The 19,758-nt window shown below is 34.6% G+C and overlaps 1 protein-coding gene across 1 annotated transcript in view; it reads left to right on the top strand.

Moving 5' to 3' along the window:
• Positions 1–17,910, top strand: part of LOC129219160 (fibroblast growth factor receptor-like 1) — a 36,117-nt gene extending 18,207 nt beyond the window's left edge. The window contains exons 4-7 of the mRNA XM_054853480.1: positions 1,313–1,594; positions 11,765–11,886; positions 14,599–14,851; positions 17,546–17,910. Of these exons, the coding sequence (XP_054709455.1) occupies positions 1,313–1,594; positions 11,765–11,886; positions 14,599–14,851; positions 17,546–17,910 (1,022 nt within the window). The remainder of the gene's footprint in view (positions 1–1,312; positions 1,595–11,764; positions 11,887–14,598; positions 14,852–17,545) is intronic.
• Positions 17,911–19,758: the final 1,848 nt, after the last annotated feature.

Raw genomic sequence — 19,758 nt, forward strand, 5'->3', positions numbered from 1 at the left:
GTCCAAGACGGCTTGCTGTCATGGCAACCAGCAAAGAAAACCTGTTTCGGGAGGAAACAAACGTGATGAACGGAACGGACGGCCGATATGTGAACAGGCCTTTACAGGGACGTTTTCTAACCCGGGAAAAACCTGCTTTTAACCACATTCCGGTCATTTCCCGGGTAAATGTGAATCTTCCTTCCTCCAGCTATCGACTGGAGTAAATGCAGGATTTTTACCCAGAGTGCACTTTGCGAACCGAGTATGTTGACTAGCTGGGTATAGCCGCAAAGGATGCTGGGTAAAACCGCTTTCTCGGGTACAGGGTACAAGCTCTTATTACATGTAAACGGTGTATTTTCTAATCTTTTTTTTTTGAGTTGGAGCGGGGAAATGCGAGGTACAAAAGTCTCATGGTAAACGCGGCTTGGGATAATATCTGCTTCCGACTCTGTTTTTCTCTATTCCATACTGATGTGTCCATAACAAGGACAAATCTACAGTCTCTGGATGCAATAACCGGGCTGTCTGTATATTGCATGTAATGTCGCGTTAGTTGACGTATTACTGCAACACCGTATTTTTCTTCAGTTTGGTTTCCATTTTTATAACTGGTTTTTGTTCACTATTTTTTGATGTAAATGGAATCTCCCTGTCATTCTCTTTTCATTTGTATGTACATTGTCTTGTTTTTATTTTCTAATAATCGGCTTACATGTTTTCGATCAACTAATTTCAGTTGATTCTCTTTCATTCTGCTTCTTTTTGCTTTTATCTAAATGTTACAATTGCTTCGTTACATAATATTTCCCCACAGTAATTTCATTACCAATTTATTCATAAGTGGTTATCTATTTGAAAATATTTATTGTTTATCGGAATTTTTTGGAAATTTGCTATTTAACGGTTTTTCTCGATGGAATTATGAAATAAATTTCGGTTCTGTTTTGTTAATCTCCGATTTTTACGATTTAAGTTATCTTATGATCCACCCCGTTGCTTTTCTTAGATGACTTTTTATCCTAATGCTCACACTTCGTTGCATTAAAAAAGAGGTTCCTTGAAACACCGAAAAGCATGTATGTCTGCATTAATATGAAAGTTTTGTGGGAAAGAACGTTATTTAATGTATCAAGAACAACGGTTAGACGTGTCTTTAGCTTCACAAAGCAGCACTTTTACTGTATGTGGTCAACGTGAAGCTTTGATTGCAAAAACCCAAAACACTATTGCCAATTTGACGAATTCCTTTATTCTCATTTTTCCAAAACTTTATTTACAATTATTTGTTCGTACATTATGTTGTATTTGTCACTTACTTTACTTTCAGTTCCTCCATTGATAAAGAAGAGAGCTTCCACTCATTTCGTCGATGATGTAGGAGGGCAGGCCACGTTCCACTGCGTTGCCTCTGGTGAGCCTACGCCCCATATATTTTGGCTGAAGGACGGCCATTTGATTGAAGCATCAGAGAACGATGTGCGAACGAAAGGAAAGGCTCACTCTACCCTCAAAGTCAGAGGACTCAAGAAATCCGATGCAGGAATATATAAATGTATAGCACGGAATAACAAAGGAGAAAGTCACATGGATTTTTCCCTAGAAGTAACTGGTATGTAAAAAGGAAGAGTGTTTTCTCAAATCTCCATCCCCCCAAGAGCAATGGCACCCTATCCCAAACAGAGACAAATATTCCTTAAAACAATCCCCCTAAAAATTTACATCTGCGCCATGACTATCCTCGGAAACCCTGTGAAATGAAAATATACGAAAGTTTTGATATTACAACATTTGATGTAAAAAACATTTTTTGTAAACTTTTTATTCGTTGCCAAACGAAATAAAAAAGGTTTTTACTTTTAAATATTTAAATTAACAGTGAAACTAAAAGACATATGTCACTAATTTAAAATAATACGCTTCAAACTTCTAGGCTTCGAAAGTTAAAATATATATATATATATATATATATATATATATATATATATATACCGTTGGCTCTCTGTTTAACGATTTTCAAGGGACCACAAAAAATCGTCCTTAAGTAGAAAGCGTCCTTAAATAGAATGCTTTTAACACTACAGTGGACCATCTGGGACCGGAAAAGCCGTCGTTAAACAGAGAGCCAACTGTGTATATATATATATATATATATATATATATATATATATATATATATATATATATATATATATATGTATATGTATATGCATATATATATGTATATGTATATGCATATATATATGTATATGTATATGCATATATATATGTATATGTATATGCATATATATATGTATATGTATATGCATATATATATGTATATGTATATGCATATATATATGTATATGTATATGCATATATATATGTATATGTATATGCATATATATATGTATATGTATATGTATATGTATATGCATATATATATGTATATATATATGTATATATATATGTATATGTATATATATATGTATATGTATATATATATGTATATGTATATATATATGTATATGTATATATATATATGTGTATAGGTATATATATATATATACGTATATGTATATATATATATATATATATACGTATATGTATATATATATGTATATATATATGTATATGTATATATATATATATATATATATATATATATATATATATAAAGAAACAAAAATGTCAAAAATACGAAACTTGCAAAGATTAAACACGGGAAAACCAGGGACTGAAACGTCATCAGGGGGAAGGTCAACGCCTTACTTCACAAGGCTCTTTCTATTTAGCATGAGAGAAGGTCCCACATACATTTATATATGAATGACTCAGTAGCCAAATCGACTAACTCCACTTTTAAAAAAATCCTCATATCTGCTTTAATAGTGCTTAATCAATGCTTAGAATGTGGATTTATATTAAACTTTCGGTTCAGTACATTTCTGATCCTGCGTTGGCAGAAAAGGTAACACGAGAGCCCATTCACTTCCATGGATAACGCTATCTTCTTCATCCCTTTTCTCGACTTTTTGTTTTATGGAGTTAATCGATTTGGCAAGTGAAGCATTCATATATTGGACAAACGTAATTGATTGCCTGAATGGAAAGTCTATGGAGAAATTTATTTTGCTTTTTTTAATTATTTTCCTACTTAATTCTCAAAACGATACAAATAAGTAACTGATTTAGAACCTCTACGATTCAGTCGTATTTTTAAATGCAAAAATGTTATTCCTAGAGTTACAATCATTTTTCTTTTTTAGTACCAGAAACAGTCTTCTGGTTTTTCAGCACTAATAAAATACATTCTGGTGTTTTTAGATAAGATGATATTAACTTCTGTCATAAATAATTATCACCTTTTCCTCCTATTATTAATAACTAGTAAATATTGATAAGTTTGAACTGTTAAAAAAACTGCATTGAAATAATCAAATAGAAAATCCAGTTTTGTACATGTCATGTATGTTGAATTTTTCTCCGAAAAAGCGAATCCGCCTTGTACATTAATCAGGGGTGATTGTGATTTCATCAAAAAATACCTGAAAGTTTCAACGGGGGGGAGTAATCTTCGGCCCCTATTACTTAAGTGCACCTTTGCCATAGTTTTAAATAGTTCTGAGTCAAAATATTGCGTGCACATTTAATTAAATTTTTAATGGATTACAAGGTTACTTTTGAGCTGGTGTTATACAAATTATCTTGACATTTGTCCATCTTAAGGGATAGTTGTCCATCTTAAGAGCTCTTGCAGGTATATTTGATGAGTATTATATAATTTAAAATAAATTGCGGAGGTAGGGAGATAAAAGCATAACGAAAAAAGATCATAATTCCGGTATTTTCAGACATGAAAATACCGGAAATACGTCCGAAAATACCGGAAATTCGGTAAAATACCGGACCACAATCACCCCTGCATTAATATTTGAAAAGGATTTTATTTTCTCTTTAAAATACTTTTTTTAATCAAAAAAAAGTAAGCAATGTGACTAACGTGTCGTGGAGAAAGATTATTGGAAAAAAAATCCGTTTAGAGTGAAATTATTGACATAAGTTCTAGAGCGAGCGATGATTGATATTATTTAAGGAATGCGTCTCATGTGACAATAATACACCGTAACACCTGCATGAAGGGTTAGACAGTTCCCTCTTTGTTCCAACGTTCAAAATCAACACAAATGATGACAAACGATCCGCCTTGTAAGAACAAGGGTAGTGAAAGCAATACTTTCCTCGGAAAAGAAATCAAAAGTGTAGAAAGAAACTTTATTGAAAACGTAGCGACAAAACTACAATGCGACGAAAGGTTGAAACAATTCGTATTATAGTCGGTGGAGTTTGTGCAAAAACATTTCACTTCCGGATACCAGTATGAAATTTTGTACAGCACTTATGTTCATATAAGAGAGCAAAAAAACGCCGGGAAGCAATTGATTGGAGGTCAAGACCCCCCTGTGGTGACGTCATCAAAATGGCCGCCATGTATTGGTTAGCACGTTGGTTTAACTGCTTAAAACTACATAATTGGTCATAATTTTGTAAAATTCAAATACATTATCTGAAAGCAGTTTAAAAAAAGCTCTTCAACAGTGCTTAGTTACATTTTCTACTAACGGTACCCGCACGGCTTTGCTCGTAGTAGAAAAATTAAAAGTTCATTTGATTCGCCTGTATATTTACAAACAATGGATGATGAATTTTTCCTCAATTTGCTATGTTAATTTGCTTGGCCATTTTACGATTCCTTCCTTCCTTCCTCAGGTGCACGACAGCCCTGGGTGGACCCTGGCCCTTTCAACAATTGTTTCATGTTACGGTTCCACGTTACGATAATTTTGTAATATACTCGTCCACGTTATGATAATTTGCTCGGTAAAATATTCTTAAAATTGAAATAGAAAAAGAACAAAATCGAATTTTCGAAAAATCGCGTCAAGGTGCACACCCCATGCTACAATTTAATTCTGTGCCAAGTTTTGGGAAAATAGGCCAAACGGTTTAGGTGCTATGCTCGTCACAGAGAGACATCTGGACAGATATCCCGACAAACTTTGAGCTTTACTATTAGTAAAGAAGACAAATAGTTTAATTATTATTACAATATCAACGTGAAAATTGGTAGGAAAACAATGACTTCCCTGTATTCTGCGATATTGGAGTAAAATTTTTACTGTTATACCTGCATTATAAAAGAACCTTTCCAATTTCATTAAATTTAAATTTGTACTTCATGTTTTAACATTTTTTGTTAGTATATTACTTTTATATTGAAGGAAAGAAAGGTTAAAATGCAGAAATAATCAAAGTCACCGCCCCAAATGGATCGAGAACTTAATTATTAATGCTATCATATAATAAAACAATTTTGTTAAAATGCTTTCATTTTAAACATAAGACAAATAGACGAAAATTACATGTTTTAATACAAAGAAAAAGTACCTGTTATAACAAAAACCTAGTAAGTTTTTTTAAAGAACGTTTTACGTATTACACTGACCCTCACAACTACAAAGAAGTGTACAATTCAGATCTGATTTGACGCATCGACAGCGTGTAGACATCTCTTTGCACTTGCCTGATATAAATTCCTGAATTTTCTCCATTGTTATTTCGGGGTGTGCATACCAAAGAGGTTCAAACTCTTCACCGATTTTTACCCATCCCCACTGATATGGATCCAAGAGCTGAAAATTTTGCTGAAGACATTTTGTCCATAGTAAACACTGTAATATTGCTCTCTTAAGGTGATGCAGAAGATAATTGCTAGATGGTGGAATACAGTCAACTGGTCTGTTTTACTGGGTGAAGAAAATTCTCCTAGCTTCATTTGCGGTTTCCATTGAGCTTGATGAATGATACGTCAGGACTTCGAAGCGCTGAATAAGTAGGAAATGCTCATCGTCTTCATTGATGCTCTCGGGTACTTTAGTATAGTGCAAAAAAACTTTGTCAGTATCTCTAATTGCCATCCACATTTTCCATGCAGTACCTAGTTTTACCAATGCTGGTAAAACTAGACACCGTGTGCTCATGTAAAGGCATGGGAAAAAGGCAGAAGATCTGGAACACCCTGTGGAACTTTACGGTGCAAAACGTAGATTGGAAGATACCGCAGATATTTTCCACTTATATACTCCACCCATAGCTCTTGCAGTTTCGGAATTCGGAACATAGCAATCACTACATCATCACTGTCAACAGTTTTCGCGGTGATCTTTGCATGACCTGAGTATTTCGAGTATTCATGCTGCACATAAAGGAATAGCCTCGCATCGACTTCTTCGTGGGATACGGTAGGCATGGTTTCAAAACTGTTCTTGACTCAAGCAATTACAGTGTCTTTGTAGGAGCATACAACCTGCTTTCCATCTGGTAGATCCATCTTCACGAGATTTTCTGCCAACAATTTGAAAAGCTCCTCTTTATTTTCATCTTTCGCAAGAAATTTAGTAAATGACTTTGGTATCAAAACATTGGATGTAATACTCATTCTTGGTCCAGATCCTCTCTATTGTCTCGTGTCGCTTTTCAAACTTCCTTTTGAGTACCGGTCAAAAACTAAATCTACCCTATGAACGCTTTTAGTCTCATTAATATTCACAATCTGATCGCAATTTTGTTGGACAGTTCCAGTAGACTGAGTAACAAGCATGGAATCAGTGCAGCCCCATAAATGGACAATTGCTTCCGGAATAGCTGTCAAAACCAGTCCAGTTGATTGGACGATACAAGAAATTACGTCGGACTTTTTTCTTTGTTTCCTAAATTTGCCGAGGTTGGATATAGAAGGTGGACACGAGCTGTTTTCATGAGAAAAAATTCTTTTACATCCATTTGAATTACTTGGCAGGCAACATATAGCTTAGTAAAAAGAGTGCTGCCCCTCCTCAAATCAACAATGTTTTGCTTGTCTTTGAACTGAACAGATATATTTTTCTGCTCCTCAAGAGGAGATTGTTTCTTTTAATAACATCATGTATGGATAATTTTCTTAACACTAAGCGATCTTCTACAAATGTATTGAATTGACTTGCGCTGACATCACAGAAATGGCACTTTTTTCCGAGAGAACAATTTTGTTGCTGTTCACTGTAGTTAAATCGTCATCTTCGAAAGGATTCCCGTGTTCTTCAAATGTTTCAACTAAGCTGGAAACATGAGTTTCATACCGAATACAAAAGCTTCTAGTATCTTCATGTATCTAGTATCTAGCTTTTCAGTATTGACGTCAGACTTCAGGCTCTGATTTTCTTCAAACTCCCCAATCATGCGCACAACTTCTTGTCCAGCAACCATCACTGTATTAATGACGCCTCATGACTTAAAAGTGATAGATTAGTTGATGATTTTTAAATCAATTTGTTGTTTTGCTCATGCAAATGGTCGTGTGCCATCCTGGAAAATTTCCTCTCAGTTTTGGAGTCAGATAAATTTCCCCTATGAAACTCCTGAAAAATAGCTGGATGCATTTCTGGTAACTGCTTCCAATTGAACAGAAATACTGAAGGCCATCGGGCATAACTCGTATGATCAAGAACAAACATCCATGGACATATGTTCTCAAGAGTGACAGTAAAGTCTGAGAAATTTCCTTGACGAATAGTGCGCACCAGATTTAAAAATATACATTCTAGCTCCATGGTAATCTTCCAGTACTTAAACTGAGGCAATTCTTCTGATCTTCGCTTAACCCAGTCTGTAAATGTAACCCCCTCTGTATCTTTTCGATTTTGATACGCTTTCTCTAACAGAACTTGGAGAGTAGTTACTGCAAAGTCGTGAGCTTATCGAACTTCTCTTCATATGCGAAACTTTTAGTGTTCTTTCTGCTCTTCCCGATGTTGTTACATGAGCTTCTACTAGAAGTTCAGTTCATCCACTTCCTTCAAGCCATGTACCTATTGCAGATGAAACAGCCATTTCTATATGGAGACCACCTGACATGACCAACATTTTATCTTCGCCATACTCATTCAGCATAGCCCACTGAATAGATTTTAGCAGGGCGTAGATGGGACCCTGATTACAAACACTCAATTCATTAAATATTTTACTTTTTCAAAAGCACATGAAAGAAATGATTGCAAGCTAGGTTAGTATTTCGAGGTCACATGGACCAAATGAAGGAGAAACATTTATTCTAAAAAATATTACGAATTTTAAATACGTTCTGTTTATTTAAAAGGACATAAAGAAATGAATACAAGCTATATGATAATTTTAATGCTAGATGGAACCAACAATTGAAGTTATTGATTTCAAACCGTAACAATATGACTGATCTTTATTTGATATTATTTTCTACAGCATTAACCAGTCAAATATTCAGTTATTGAAAATTATATCTGAATAATAAACATATCACTATGGAATTAATTATTGCTGAGAACAGCAGAGCTGGAAAGAAACGAGCTAGGTGGACTGCAATCCAAAGTTACAGCTTATTGGTCTGAAAAAATCGAGTAGTCGTTCTGATTCTTGCCGCTAGACGACAGACGATCGCACTTGCAGGAGAAGTGAATTATTATGTGACAATACATATGTGTATTGAATCCGGCAAGGAATTTTTAATTAAAAGTTTCAGTGCGGGTTAGATGCGGTGGAACAATTGGAACAATTCAATGAGAATGCCCCCCCCCCTCCCGCCCCATGTAGTTACGTTATTGCAGTGAAATTTTTTAAACTCTTTATTAAGGGGGAGGGGGGAGATGAAATGCATATTTTTATAGTTTATTTTAGAGATTTTAATTAGTGTAGCTATTTTTTACAGAAGAACAATTTCTAATGGCATTTTGAGCAGTTAAACGAAACTTTTCACCTTTCCGCGACGGCCATATTAATGACGGAAATTTTAATAACTCTAAAACTACTTGTCTTATTAGGAAAAATCAATATCTCTTAAATAGCTCTTTTAAAGCTCTTTCAGATGATATGCATTCATATCACAATATAAAGATCTGTAATGTAGTTCTAAGCAGTTAAACGTACGTACTTACCTTTTCAAGCGGCCATTTTGATGACGTTAATTGTAATAACTCTAAAACTATTTGTGACAGGGAAAAAAATCAATCACTATTAAATAGCTCTTTTAAAGTGCTTTTAAATTATATACTTCAATTTCGCAATATTAAGATCCATAATAGAGTTCTGAGCAGTTAAACGAACGCACTTTTCTTAATAAGGCGGTCATTTTGATGACGTCATCACAGGGGGTTCATGACCTCTGGTCAAATGCCTCCCGGCGGATTTTTGTTCTTAGATAAGCACTGTGCAAAATTTCAGACTGGTATCCGGAAGTGAAATGTTTTTGGTATTTTTGTCACAAACTCCACGGACTATTAGGAGGAGAAGCGGAGGAAATACGAACTCCCTGTGCATCGTCTGCTCATGCTGATTAAGATGTTGACAATGTCTAGTTGACACATTGCAGTCCATTCCTCTTGCTAACTCTGGAATCGTTACTGGCTGTAGAATGAGTGCTCCCAAGTGTCCCCCCAGAGAGTTCCGTACATGCTCAATGCGATTTTAATCTGCATTCACCCAATCCTTGCATTCAGTGTATTCTCAATCTCGAATAGGTCTTCTACAGTAACCAAGGAATTTTGTCGTTCATGGAAAGGAACTCAAGACACACAACACCTCAAAAAATGACGGAGAATCTCGTTATGATAGTGGGTCCCAGTTATTTAACCTCTTTCGGAAATGTGACTGTAAAAGAATTCCGATTATAACAATGGAACGTTTCGGGATTTCACAGGTTTTCGTCCATTTACTGTGAAAATCAAGTATCTTTGCCAAAAGGTTTCCTGAATTGCTACAAGTTGCACAAATGCAGACTTCTTTCTATTGTGAACAATATTTTTAGCTACCAATTTAAAGATTAACTGTGGGGATTTATTAAGTGTATCGCTTTCAGTTTGATTACGGTGCATCCAGATTAATTAAACTCCCAATGAGAGCGAATAAGTCTCAGAATTCCGTAGCTTTTTAGAATTCTAGGCAATTGAGGTGCTTGATGCTTATACGTGCTATTCGGTTTTTGCTTTGGCCACGGTTGCAATAATGTTTTTGGAGCTTTCTTGATACATCCGGAAGGTACCAAGATATTATTTTAAATCTACCTACGTTTTCTCTGAAAGTTTCAGAGAAATGACTGGCCTTATCTGGGAAGATTTATTGATTCTTCAGAAAGATTCTGGGATAATTCAGGAAAGTGGCTGAATTGTAGTGGAAAAGTTCCTGTTTTTTGCCAGATATGTTACTGGCACAAATTGGGCATATTAGCTGCTCATTATTTTCCAGGAACGCTTCTGAATTGTTTTTACAGCGAAAGTTGTCAATCATGTTAAGGTTAGAAATCATGATGCCTTCCCAGTCGTATTATTGCTCTCCAGATATGCATGAGTTCAGAATCACTAAATTTGCCCTCTTCGGTAAAGATTACAAGACCCTAGGGATTGTCTATCCAATTTGATCGTTTTCGGCGTCACATAAAACGCTTTTTCCGATGAGCAGGTGTTAAGGGTACACCGTACAAATCATCGGTTAAATAAACCACGGCTGTGCTGCCTCTTGGTGACTGTAAGATGCGATACCGGCAGGGAGTAAAATGGACTTATAAGCCTCCCTGGATATCGGTAGTCCAATAGTCTGTTGCATGTGTTTTACTATTTCTCCCACTGTCTGCCGCCTGTTTCTTCTTGCACGTACTGCCGTGCTAAGCGCAAAAGTCGTATCTGCAGCTGAGGTCAAACCGAAAAACTACTATTTAAAGTTTTACGCCTCCATGTATTTGATCCAGATTTCACTTTTTTAGATTTTTTTAAAAAATAGTTCCAGTTCACAAATGACAATAAAACATTGCATAGGGGTAAAACATGTTATAAAGAACCACCTCGTGACAATAACTCAATTTTGACAAAAAGTGTAGATACCACTTTTGTGCTTAGCACGGCAGCGTAGGGAAATAAAGCAGTCGTCTACTGCCGCAGTTCATGGTGAATGACTACTACTGATGCACAGTACAGTTCTTGCACTTTCAAATGTTCTTCTAAGTCGTGAAACAATGCTGTGACCAGTACTGAGCACCTCAGCCACACTTGAAACGCTTCGACCTTCTTCATTTTTTTTTTCAATCATTCTACCTCTAATAAAATCGTATAAATGTCGTCAAAGGTATGGATTGTTCGGCATTTCACACTGAAGCAATCCATCGGTGTTGTTAAACTCATGCATTTGCTCTCAGAGATAGATTTTACATGGCCAGTGTGCTTTACATCGCTCTGACAAGCCCCCATCGTGTTTAGCTGTATCTAACCTCATGTACTGGTACCTGACCCTAGTCCATTTTCTGATTGGTCTTTCATTTCTCTCCGACTTTTGGTTCCGTTGATATGCTAACTTTTCAAGTTCGTCCTTAATTTCTGCACAACAGCGTACATATAAATTATGAAAGTATGCAGAAAATTTTAAATTAATATTTATGTATCATATTTTCTTCTGTATCATCAAAACAACGTAAGCCCAGGATATCAAGGCGCGTTGGAACTTGAGCATGGTTCAAACGGAGCCAGAGAAAGCTGGTGCACAACTTTTTCCTCGGCTATTCAGAGTACATGTAGAAGTTATACATAAACTTCAAGACGTACGGTCGTCCATGTTTATATGTCCCTCTCTCTCTCTCTCTCGACATTATTTTTGAGATTTATTGAACTTAATTGATTTCAAATCATGTGCTTAAAAAAATCAATTTAAATGTTGCCGTTCGACTAAGTTCACTTTTTCTAATTCGCAGATCCCTCATCTCCACCCCGAATCATAGCTTTAGAGCCTCCAAATGTTACCATCAAGGAAGGAGCGACAGCTGTCTTCTGGTGTGAAGTAGACAGTAGACCAGGACTGAAACTGCACATCAAAGTAAAAATTTCTTCAGTTTTATAGTACAGCAAAAAAAAAAAAAAAATCTAGTATTTTTCTTGCTAAATTAGGAGCGTTGTTAGGGTTGTCACGCTTTTTCTCATACTTTTTGTCCCTTTGAAAGTGTTGAGAACAAGACATTTTAGACACTGTATTAGAAGTCTCATGGCCTTTGAATTTAAAGAAAGAAAATCCCGGCATTTTTTTCCCATCGCCAACTACTCTGTGCGATAAAATTTAATTTTTGTTTTATAACATTGAGTTAAATAGCTGATTCATGTAAAATATGGCCTGTTAAACACATATACATAAACAAAATTCTTGTAGCACGTACCATTTGGAAGTTGTGATGAATTTAATTTCCATAAATGAATAAAGACTGAAAAATTCAAATAAATTCTAAACACGTTTGTTTATTTGTAATTAGAATTTTCATCACAAATATAGTTATTCTAGGTAAATAAAGTGTATATATTGTGATTTCAAATAAGGCAGATTTGAGTATTGAACAGAAAAATGTACTGCACTTTATGAGAGAAAATGACGAAAAAGTAACTTTTCCTTTTATGAATTCTAAAACTCTTTTGAATTACATACCAAAACAGTAATCAGCTAACATTTTTATATTCTAGATACCAATTCAACGTTCATCTATCCGTTTAAAATCCTACTGAGAGCGTTCATGCTATTTTTCACTAATGACTGCAATTTTGGAGGAGGAGAGGACAAATGTTAAACTGTGTCTCACCCCATTGTTTCATATTTTACCAAGAAGTCTTTCACTAACTTCAGCATTCTCAGCTTTATGATTACCCCCAAATCCCTCAGTAATTTTAATATGTTATTGAAATTTACCACGGCATGATCTGTACCAAAGAGTGTAGGTATTTATGGATCATTCACAGGTACAGCCAATATACTCACTTATATTACAATCACGGAAAAATCAAATCGTTTCATATAACGTTCAAAATTTTTCACCGTTAAAAATTTTCCTGAAATTTTATGCTCATCCATGCTGCTAGTACATTTTACCGTAAAATCCTATTTTGCTGTAAAATTTTTAGGTAATAAAACGAGAAGGCTGCGGCTAGTTGCGATGAGTAAAAAGAAAGACATGCACGTAGATGGGTCCGAGACCGCTTCTCTATCCCCCATATCAGGGGTATCCAATATTTTTAACTCAAGGGCCACAAAATAAATTTTTGGAGGTGAAGCGGGCCAATAATCCAACAATACTTCAGTTCAGATGATTATGTTAGTGCTCCCTCACAATCCCCCCACACACGCACGATTTTTTTTTTTTTTTGAATAAGCGCTCAGAAGAATGGGCGTAGCCAAGATTCATGTAAGGAATAGGCAAGACAAGGAGCACAACAAGAAGGAGATTTTTAGCTTCCTGAAAACACAATAATGTCTTCGCAATACAAACTTCTGCAATGAACACAGGAAATGCAGTGTCAGACGGTAGTTTAGCTTTCGCTGCAGTAGCGACAAGTGGTCAGTTTTTATCGACGCCAATTTTTGTGACAGATGCTGAATGGATTGAATCAACTTCGATATTTTGGTATTTGAATGCAATTTTACGTCTCGTTACAATGCTTCACAAATTTTCGACAGGAACTACATCAAGAAAATTACCAAGCCAATCAAAAACCGTTCATTTCTGTTCTTGAAAAAAAAAATCTTTGTTAGTTTAGAAGTATGACGTGAAGGCTTGTTAAAAGATACCAACACCGTCAGTGAACATTTGCATCATAGGCAAATTTCTTTAATAGGCTTTCTATTAAAGAAATGTATTTTCTTCAAAGTTCATCATTCCTTCAGCTAATGCTAGGCTGCCAGGTCCTTCAGACGTAAAATAATCCCAAAACATGTTTCTGAAGGGCTTAATTTTTTGAACAAAGACGTTCTCCTTTTCGCGTGAGAAATCTTTTCGAAATAGTTGCACAATAAAATGCATTTTGTCGCTGAATACAACCTTTTTCCAGTCTTGCGCAGTCCGGAACCGATATTTCCTGCTCTATTCCAAATGTTTTCTCTTCATTTCAGGCATTAATACTTGTTTTTTGGTTGGTGTTCTTGGAAATCTCCCAGATTCAATAAGTCTTCGACGATGTGCTGACGAATCCACGCTCACACCAGTAGCTAATAATTCTCTCTGAAGAGCCGTATTTGTTTTGCGAGGATGCATTTTACTATTTCGTACAAGAGATTTGTCTGTTCGGGGTGTGTTCCTGCGTTTGCATCCACATTTACCATTCCGTTTTGGAGACACTCCCAAAATTCTTGCTCTGATTAATAATCCTAGAAACACAGGATTTTCCAACGCCAACTGCTATCACAGTCATGGAAGTATGCTAACTAGGGGTAGCATCTCTAGCCCTTCTCCTAGGATTGGTATCCAGTTTTTAAATACACGTGAGATGCAGACAATTTACCCAATCGACCACTTCTTGCAACAAGTGAAGGGCAAAAATTTCGACAAATCATGATCACGTGGTCAAACTGGTTTAGATTCGTCAAGGGCAGTCGTGCGTTATAAGAAAATGCAATAGAAACCTATTTGACGCAGAACCCCACCCCCCCCCCTTCTTTAAAAATATGTTTGTTCTAATTTGTTATTACCATTTTTTATGTATAAATTGGAAATAATATAATCTCATTTCCATACATACAGAAAATACAACATTATTTTATTAATTTCCATAGTGGCTGAAGAAAGTGTTTAAGGAAGAAATTGGGCATTCAACGCTTTCAAATGACCTGACATTATTTCGCTCCGGAACAACATATTACAGACCTCTGAATTTCTCGGATGGAACCACAGCTACCGATGGAGTATACAAGTCGAAACTGCTTATTAGAAACACAGAGAAAGAAGATTCTGGAACTTATGTCTGTTTGGCCCTAAATGATAAAGGGTTCAGTTTCAAAAACGTCACCTTAACTGTGATTGGAACAGGTAATTTTGAAATTAAAAAAAAGCAATCCTTGAAAATAACAATTACATGTGTAATTAATGTGAATATGCTTTTGCTTGCATTGGCCTACTAGACTACTTTAAACGAGTATGTATCGTATCAATAGAAAGTTTAATTTCGAATTGATTTAAAATATAAGATATTTTCTCTAGAAACTAAAGATGTGACAAACCTTCTGGTGGAAGGTGGGTGTTTTTTTTTTTTTTTTTTTTTCCTCCTTCAATCTGGAAAAATGGTTAAGATATGTAAAATGTCACCTTTTTCAAAGTGAACAATTTAGAACTTCTTTTTGAAAAGTACAGTACATTACATTGAGAAAGAATAATGTATTTTGTACTATTATTGAATTGAAATGTTATTTTTTCCTTTTTGGCAGTAAATTTGCACCATCAAAAGAAAAAAAAAATGTTTTTCAGCAAATCAATGTATAAGGGCGAATGAATGAATAAATGAGTAAATAATGAAATAGTAAATGATTAAATAATTAAATTAATTAAATACATGAGAAAAAAAATTGAGTGAATAAAATAGTAAATAAATAAATGAATTGATGTAAATGAATATTTAAGCCATGTAATAAATGAAGGAATAAGTAAATGAAATCAAATATTTCACTTTGCCACTTGAAAAATTGCATTAAACCATAAAAATCTAAACATGCCTAATATTAAACAAATAAGTACTGCAGTGCACATCAGTAGGTTTCAATTGACATTTTAAATGTAAATTACATAACTTTATCATGTTATAATACAAAAGTTATGTATGATAAATCACAAAATATTACAAAATGGTTGCAAATTCAGAAAATGACTAGAAAAAATATATATCTTTATCTTTAGAACAATTTATTGCTTTACTGGAATCAACTATATGTTTAAGAACATAGTTAAAATATTTCCAGATAGGGGGCGCTGTAAATAGAAAATATTTCACCATTTCACTTTGCCCCACATTCCCCAATATTCCTCACTTGCTCTCATTTTGTTCAACAAAGCGCCATTATTTAATGGAAAATAATTTTAATTAAATATTAAACGCTAGAGGACTAACTAAAAATTTAAAAAGTAAAAGGAAAATACACTTCAAGTAAAACATAAACTTAAAATTCAAATTGAGAAATCCAAGTTCAAAAAAGTTGCGAGCAAAATAGTCTTTGCTGAATGATGCCGAAATGAAAAACTCGTATAGATTTTTTTTCTTTTTTTTTTTTTCAAAGTCGTGTAGAAAAATAAACTGGTTTCCAAAAGCATGAGGCTACGTATATTAATTTTAGCATAATATGCAACTTTAAAATCATTTCTATTGGTAATTAATACTCACAAATCTAAACTGGTTGAATTTTATCTGATCTCAAGATGCCAATGAGGTTGTAGCTGTTAACGAATGCTGATTTGAAATGTTGCAGATTCATCGTCTTAATCCAGTGTAGATTTCACAGGTATTTGTTATAAAGGCAGGTTCACGAAAAGAAGATTTACTACCACCCTTGACATTTAAATTAGTACTATACTATATAATAAGAAAATTGGACCTGAAAAGCCTAATTTGCAAACACTCAAGTTACTCATTTGTCCGGTATTTTGCTCTTAAGTAGAATTCAGGCGGGCATTAACTATATCAAAAAAAAAAAAAGCAATTGATCTGTTAATCGCAATAAAATTAAAACTAAATACATGGAAAGCTTAGAATCTACTAAAAACTCCAGGGATTTCAATCAACACTGATTTTAAATTCTAATTAGTTGAAATTTACACATCTTGAAAGAAACAAAATATGCTTCAAACCATTACGAAGTATCATTAACTATAGCGCATAATTTAGTGACAGATTATACTATTATAAAATTGCACCCCTCAACGGCTTAGTTTTGATTACTTGCGCATTTGCAGATGTTATTGTGTTATAGGGTAAAACTAGACAAGCAGCTGAAAATTTAAGTCCAAGCAAAAGAAAACAATTAATGAGATTCAAAAATAGCAGTAAAAAATAGTTCTTTGTTACTCTAAAGTCTAAAGCGGCCTCTATCGACATTTTTTAAACTACATCTTAAAAGTTTATCTTCAAGAAAGTATTGATAAAAAGAATAATTTTAGCGGTAACCGCAAACAAATCGACCATTTTTTCCGTTTTTTATGATCATTTGAAGTTTTGGACTCTAAACTTTAATGGCTCCTTCGGAAGACGTTTGGAACGTTTATTTTTTGCCATTATATTGTTTATTCAGATGTGTATTATCCCCCCCCCTTAAAGTTTTCCCAAGAGTTCAGAAACACTCTGTATAAATAAAAAAAAAACTTTTCTCAAACGTGTAGTTTGATAAAAAGACGCTTGCCCTTAGAAGAGCTGATTTACATTTAGGTTGAAAAATGAAAAATTCTTTATAGGGACAACACCAATAACCGCGAAGTAAATTGACTTTCTGCTCCTCTATTTTTCTAATGGAATAGCTTCATGCTTCGCGCATCAGATGTCATCTTATGATATCCCGACTGTAGTTTTATTGAGGGCAATGTTTTCCAACGTTGATTTAACTATTTACTGATATTTAGTAATGAAAAATGTAAGAAAGAAATTTAAACGAACAATAAATGATTGTGAATGCCAGATATAAGTTTGTCTTCGAGTATAGTTATTTTACATTGAACTTACATTTATTTCCATTTTTTTTTCAGTCAAGACAGTGCCAAATACATCATCCTATTTTGCAAACAGCAGCACCACATTAGTTGTGATTGTCATCATTGCATTTGTGACCTTCTTATCGGCAGTAATTCTCGGCTCCCGTTTATGTTGCAGAGGAAAGTCTTCTCAGAAAGGCATTATAAACAATACAACAGCTGTAGACACTGAAGCTGGAAAGCCCAGTCAAGCCGCAACTTCTGTGAGGAAGCCGATGAAAAAGGATTTCATTCCATACATCGAAGTCAGGGATCCGCATTCAGCTTCAAAACTGCTGTGCAGCGATACGAACTACATCTACGACTACTGTGAAGATCAAGTTTCGAGGACGTCTCAGGTCAAGTCTTATGCACACTGACAAAGAAACAACGAATATAGAATTGACATTTTTTTACTTTAAAGACGGGCGATCTACTGCTTGTCAAACTATCCCACAACATCTGCATTGCTTCACCAGTTCATTATATTTTAGGAAGTAGAACGTTTTGAAACATTTAGTTTTCAAGCAACACTGTCGTGGAAGCCAGCACGCATGACAGTCGGGAAGGACATAATACATTAAGTGTTATTGAGCCGCGACAACTGAACGAGTTTGTTCAACCTTTATTTATTTTCTTTTCTCATTTATTATTGCATTTTATTACGTTTTGCCATCTTCTATCCATTAATACCTTCTGACTTACTATTACCCAGTGCTCTTCTTCAATGAATTCTTGCTAGGCCTGACATAGATCAATGACATCATATGTAACTGTAAAGCTTTTTGCTAAATTCAGATTTTTTCTAACACTTACCAGAGTTGATGCAATCTGGTGGTATTTTTTTAGAGGTTTAAGTGATAGTGATAGCGATGCCATAAATGGTTACTTCACTTCACTTCACTAAACGTAAAACGAGGTGATTTGCTACTCTCCAGTGACCGTTTCATACACCAGTTTTAGAATTTCAAGAAATAATTTCTTCAGTTCAAAGCAAACAGCAAAACCAAAATCCAAAAACATATTTAGTGTGAAAAAATTGACGAAAATCTGAATAAAGCTGTAGAAAACACTGCTAGTAGACGTCATGACAGACTTCACTGATTTCATATGAAACACAACCTACTAAAATACAACGTTTTTTAGTCCAGTCATTATAGTAAGTTCACCACGGAATTCGAGATACCCAGCTGTAAGTCTGTAAATACTTGTATATTGACACCCTAAAAGTTGTCTAAAAACCTACATATGGTAGGGTGTACGCAACTATTACATTTCAAGGTCAAAGGTCACAAAAATCGGTTTTTTGCGCTTTTTTTTGTAAATATCTCATTTCCTATGGGTTTTTTGGTATTTGTTATCAATATTGTAGAACACAAAATTCTCTACAAATTTTGTTAGAAAAATTTTTTATACGGTGAACCGTTTTCGAGATAGAGGACGGAGAGCGCGAGGTCACAGGATCACTTCAGGTCAACCGGTGCCTCCGGTCGAAAACGCGCCATATATAGTTGATGAACTATCGATAAATCAATGATTATAAATATTTGTCAATTTGTATTAACTATTATATTTTATCATTTTTTTCCTAACCTATCCACTTTTTATTAAGTATTAATTTACTTAACAACACTTACCTGCCCATGTAATTGCAGAATTGTTAATGAAAATATAGGAATTATATTTGATTTTTAACCTAATTAATATTAATAACTTCTTACATGATGAAAAAAAAACAAATTATCAATTAATCTTTTTATTTTAAAAAAATCATTCAATACATTTATTTTTATTAAAAGTAAAAAAATGGAATAAAGGGTACAAAAACTAAAATCTATAATTTTAATCATCTTCTTCCTCTTCATCGTTGTCTTTCGGCTGCTGGTAAATTTCAAACTGGTCTTCATTATCGTCTTCAACGACATTTGTCTCAAGTTCTTCCATGATTTCGGGGTTCCAAGGTTCCATCTTCGTTAATGTCGCTCTGATATGGTAGAGCATTCAGACAAGCTTGCCCATTACATTGGCCACAAGATAAAGAGCATTGCAAGCCCGCTTTCCTGAATCCGCATCGCGAACCACAATCACTCTTGCAGTTGCAGAAAATTGCATTTAGCAAATCTTCTGGAGCAGGTGGTAAAATTGTCATGATAGGCTCCAGAAAATCGTTTCGCATTGCCCAACCCCATACCTGGGGTTCCAAATCATGCCGTAACCAAGTTTGAACT

This window comes from Uloborus diversus, chromosome 3 (assembly GCF_026930045.1).
Source record: "Uloborus diversus isolate 005 chromosome 3, Udiv.v.3.1, whole genome shotgun sequence".
Classification (NCBI taxonomy): Eukaryota; Metazoa; Arthropoda; class Arachnida; order Araneae; family Uloboridae; genus Uloborus; species Uloborus diversus.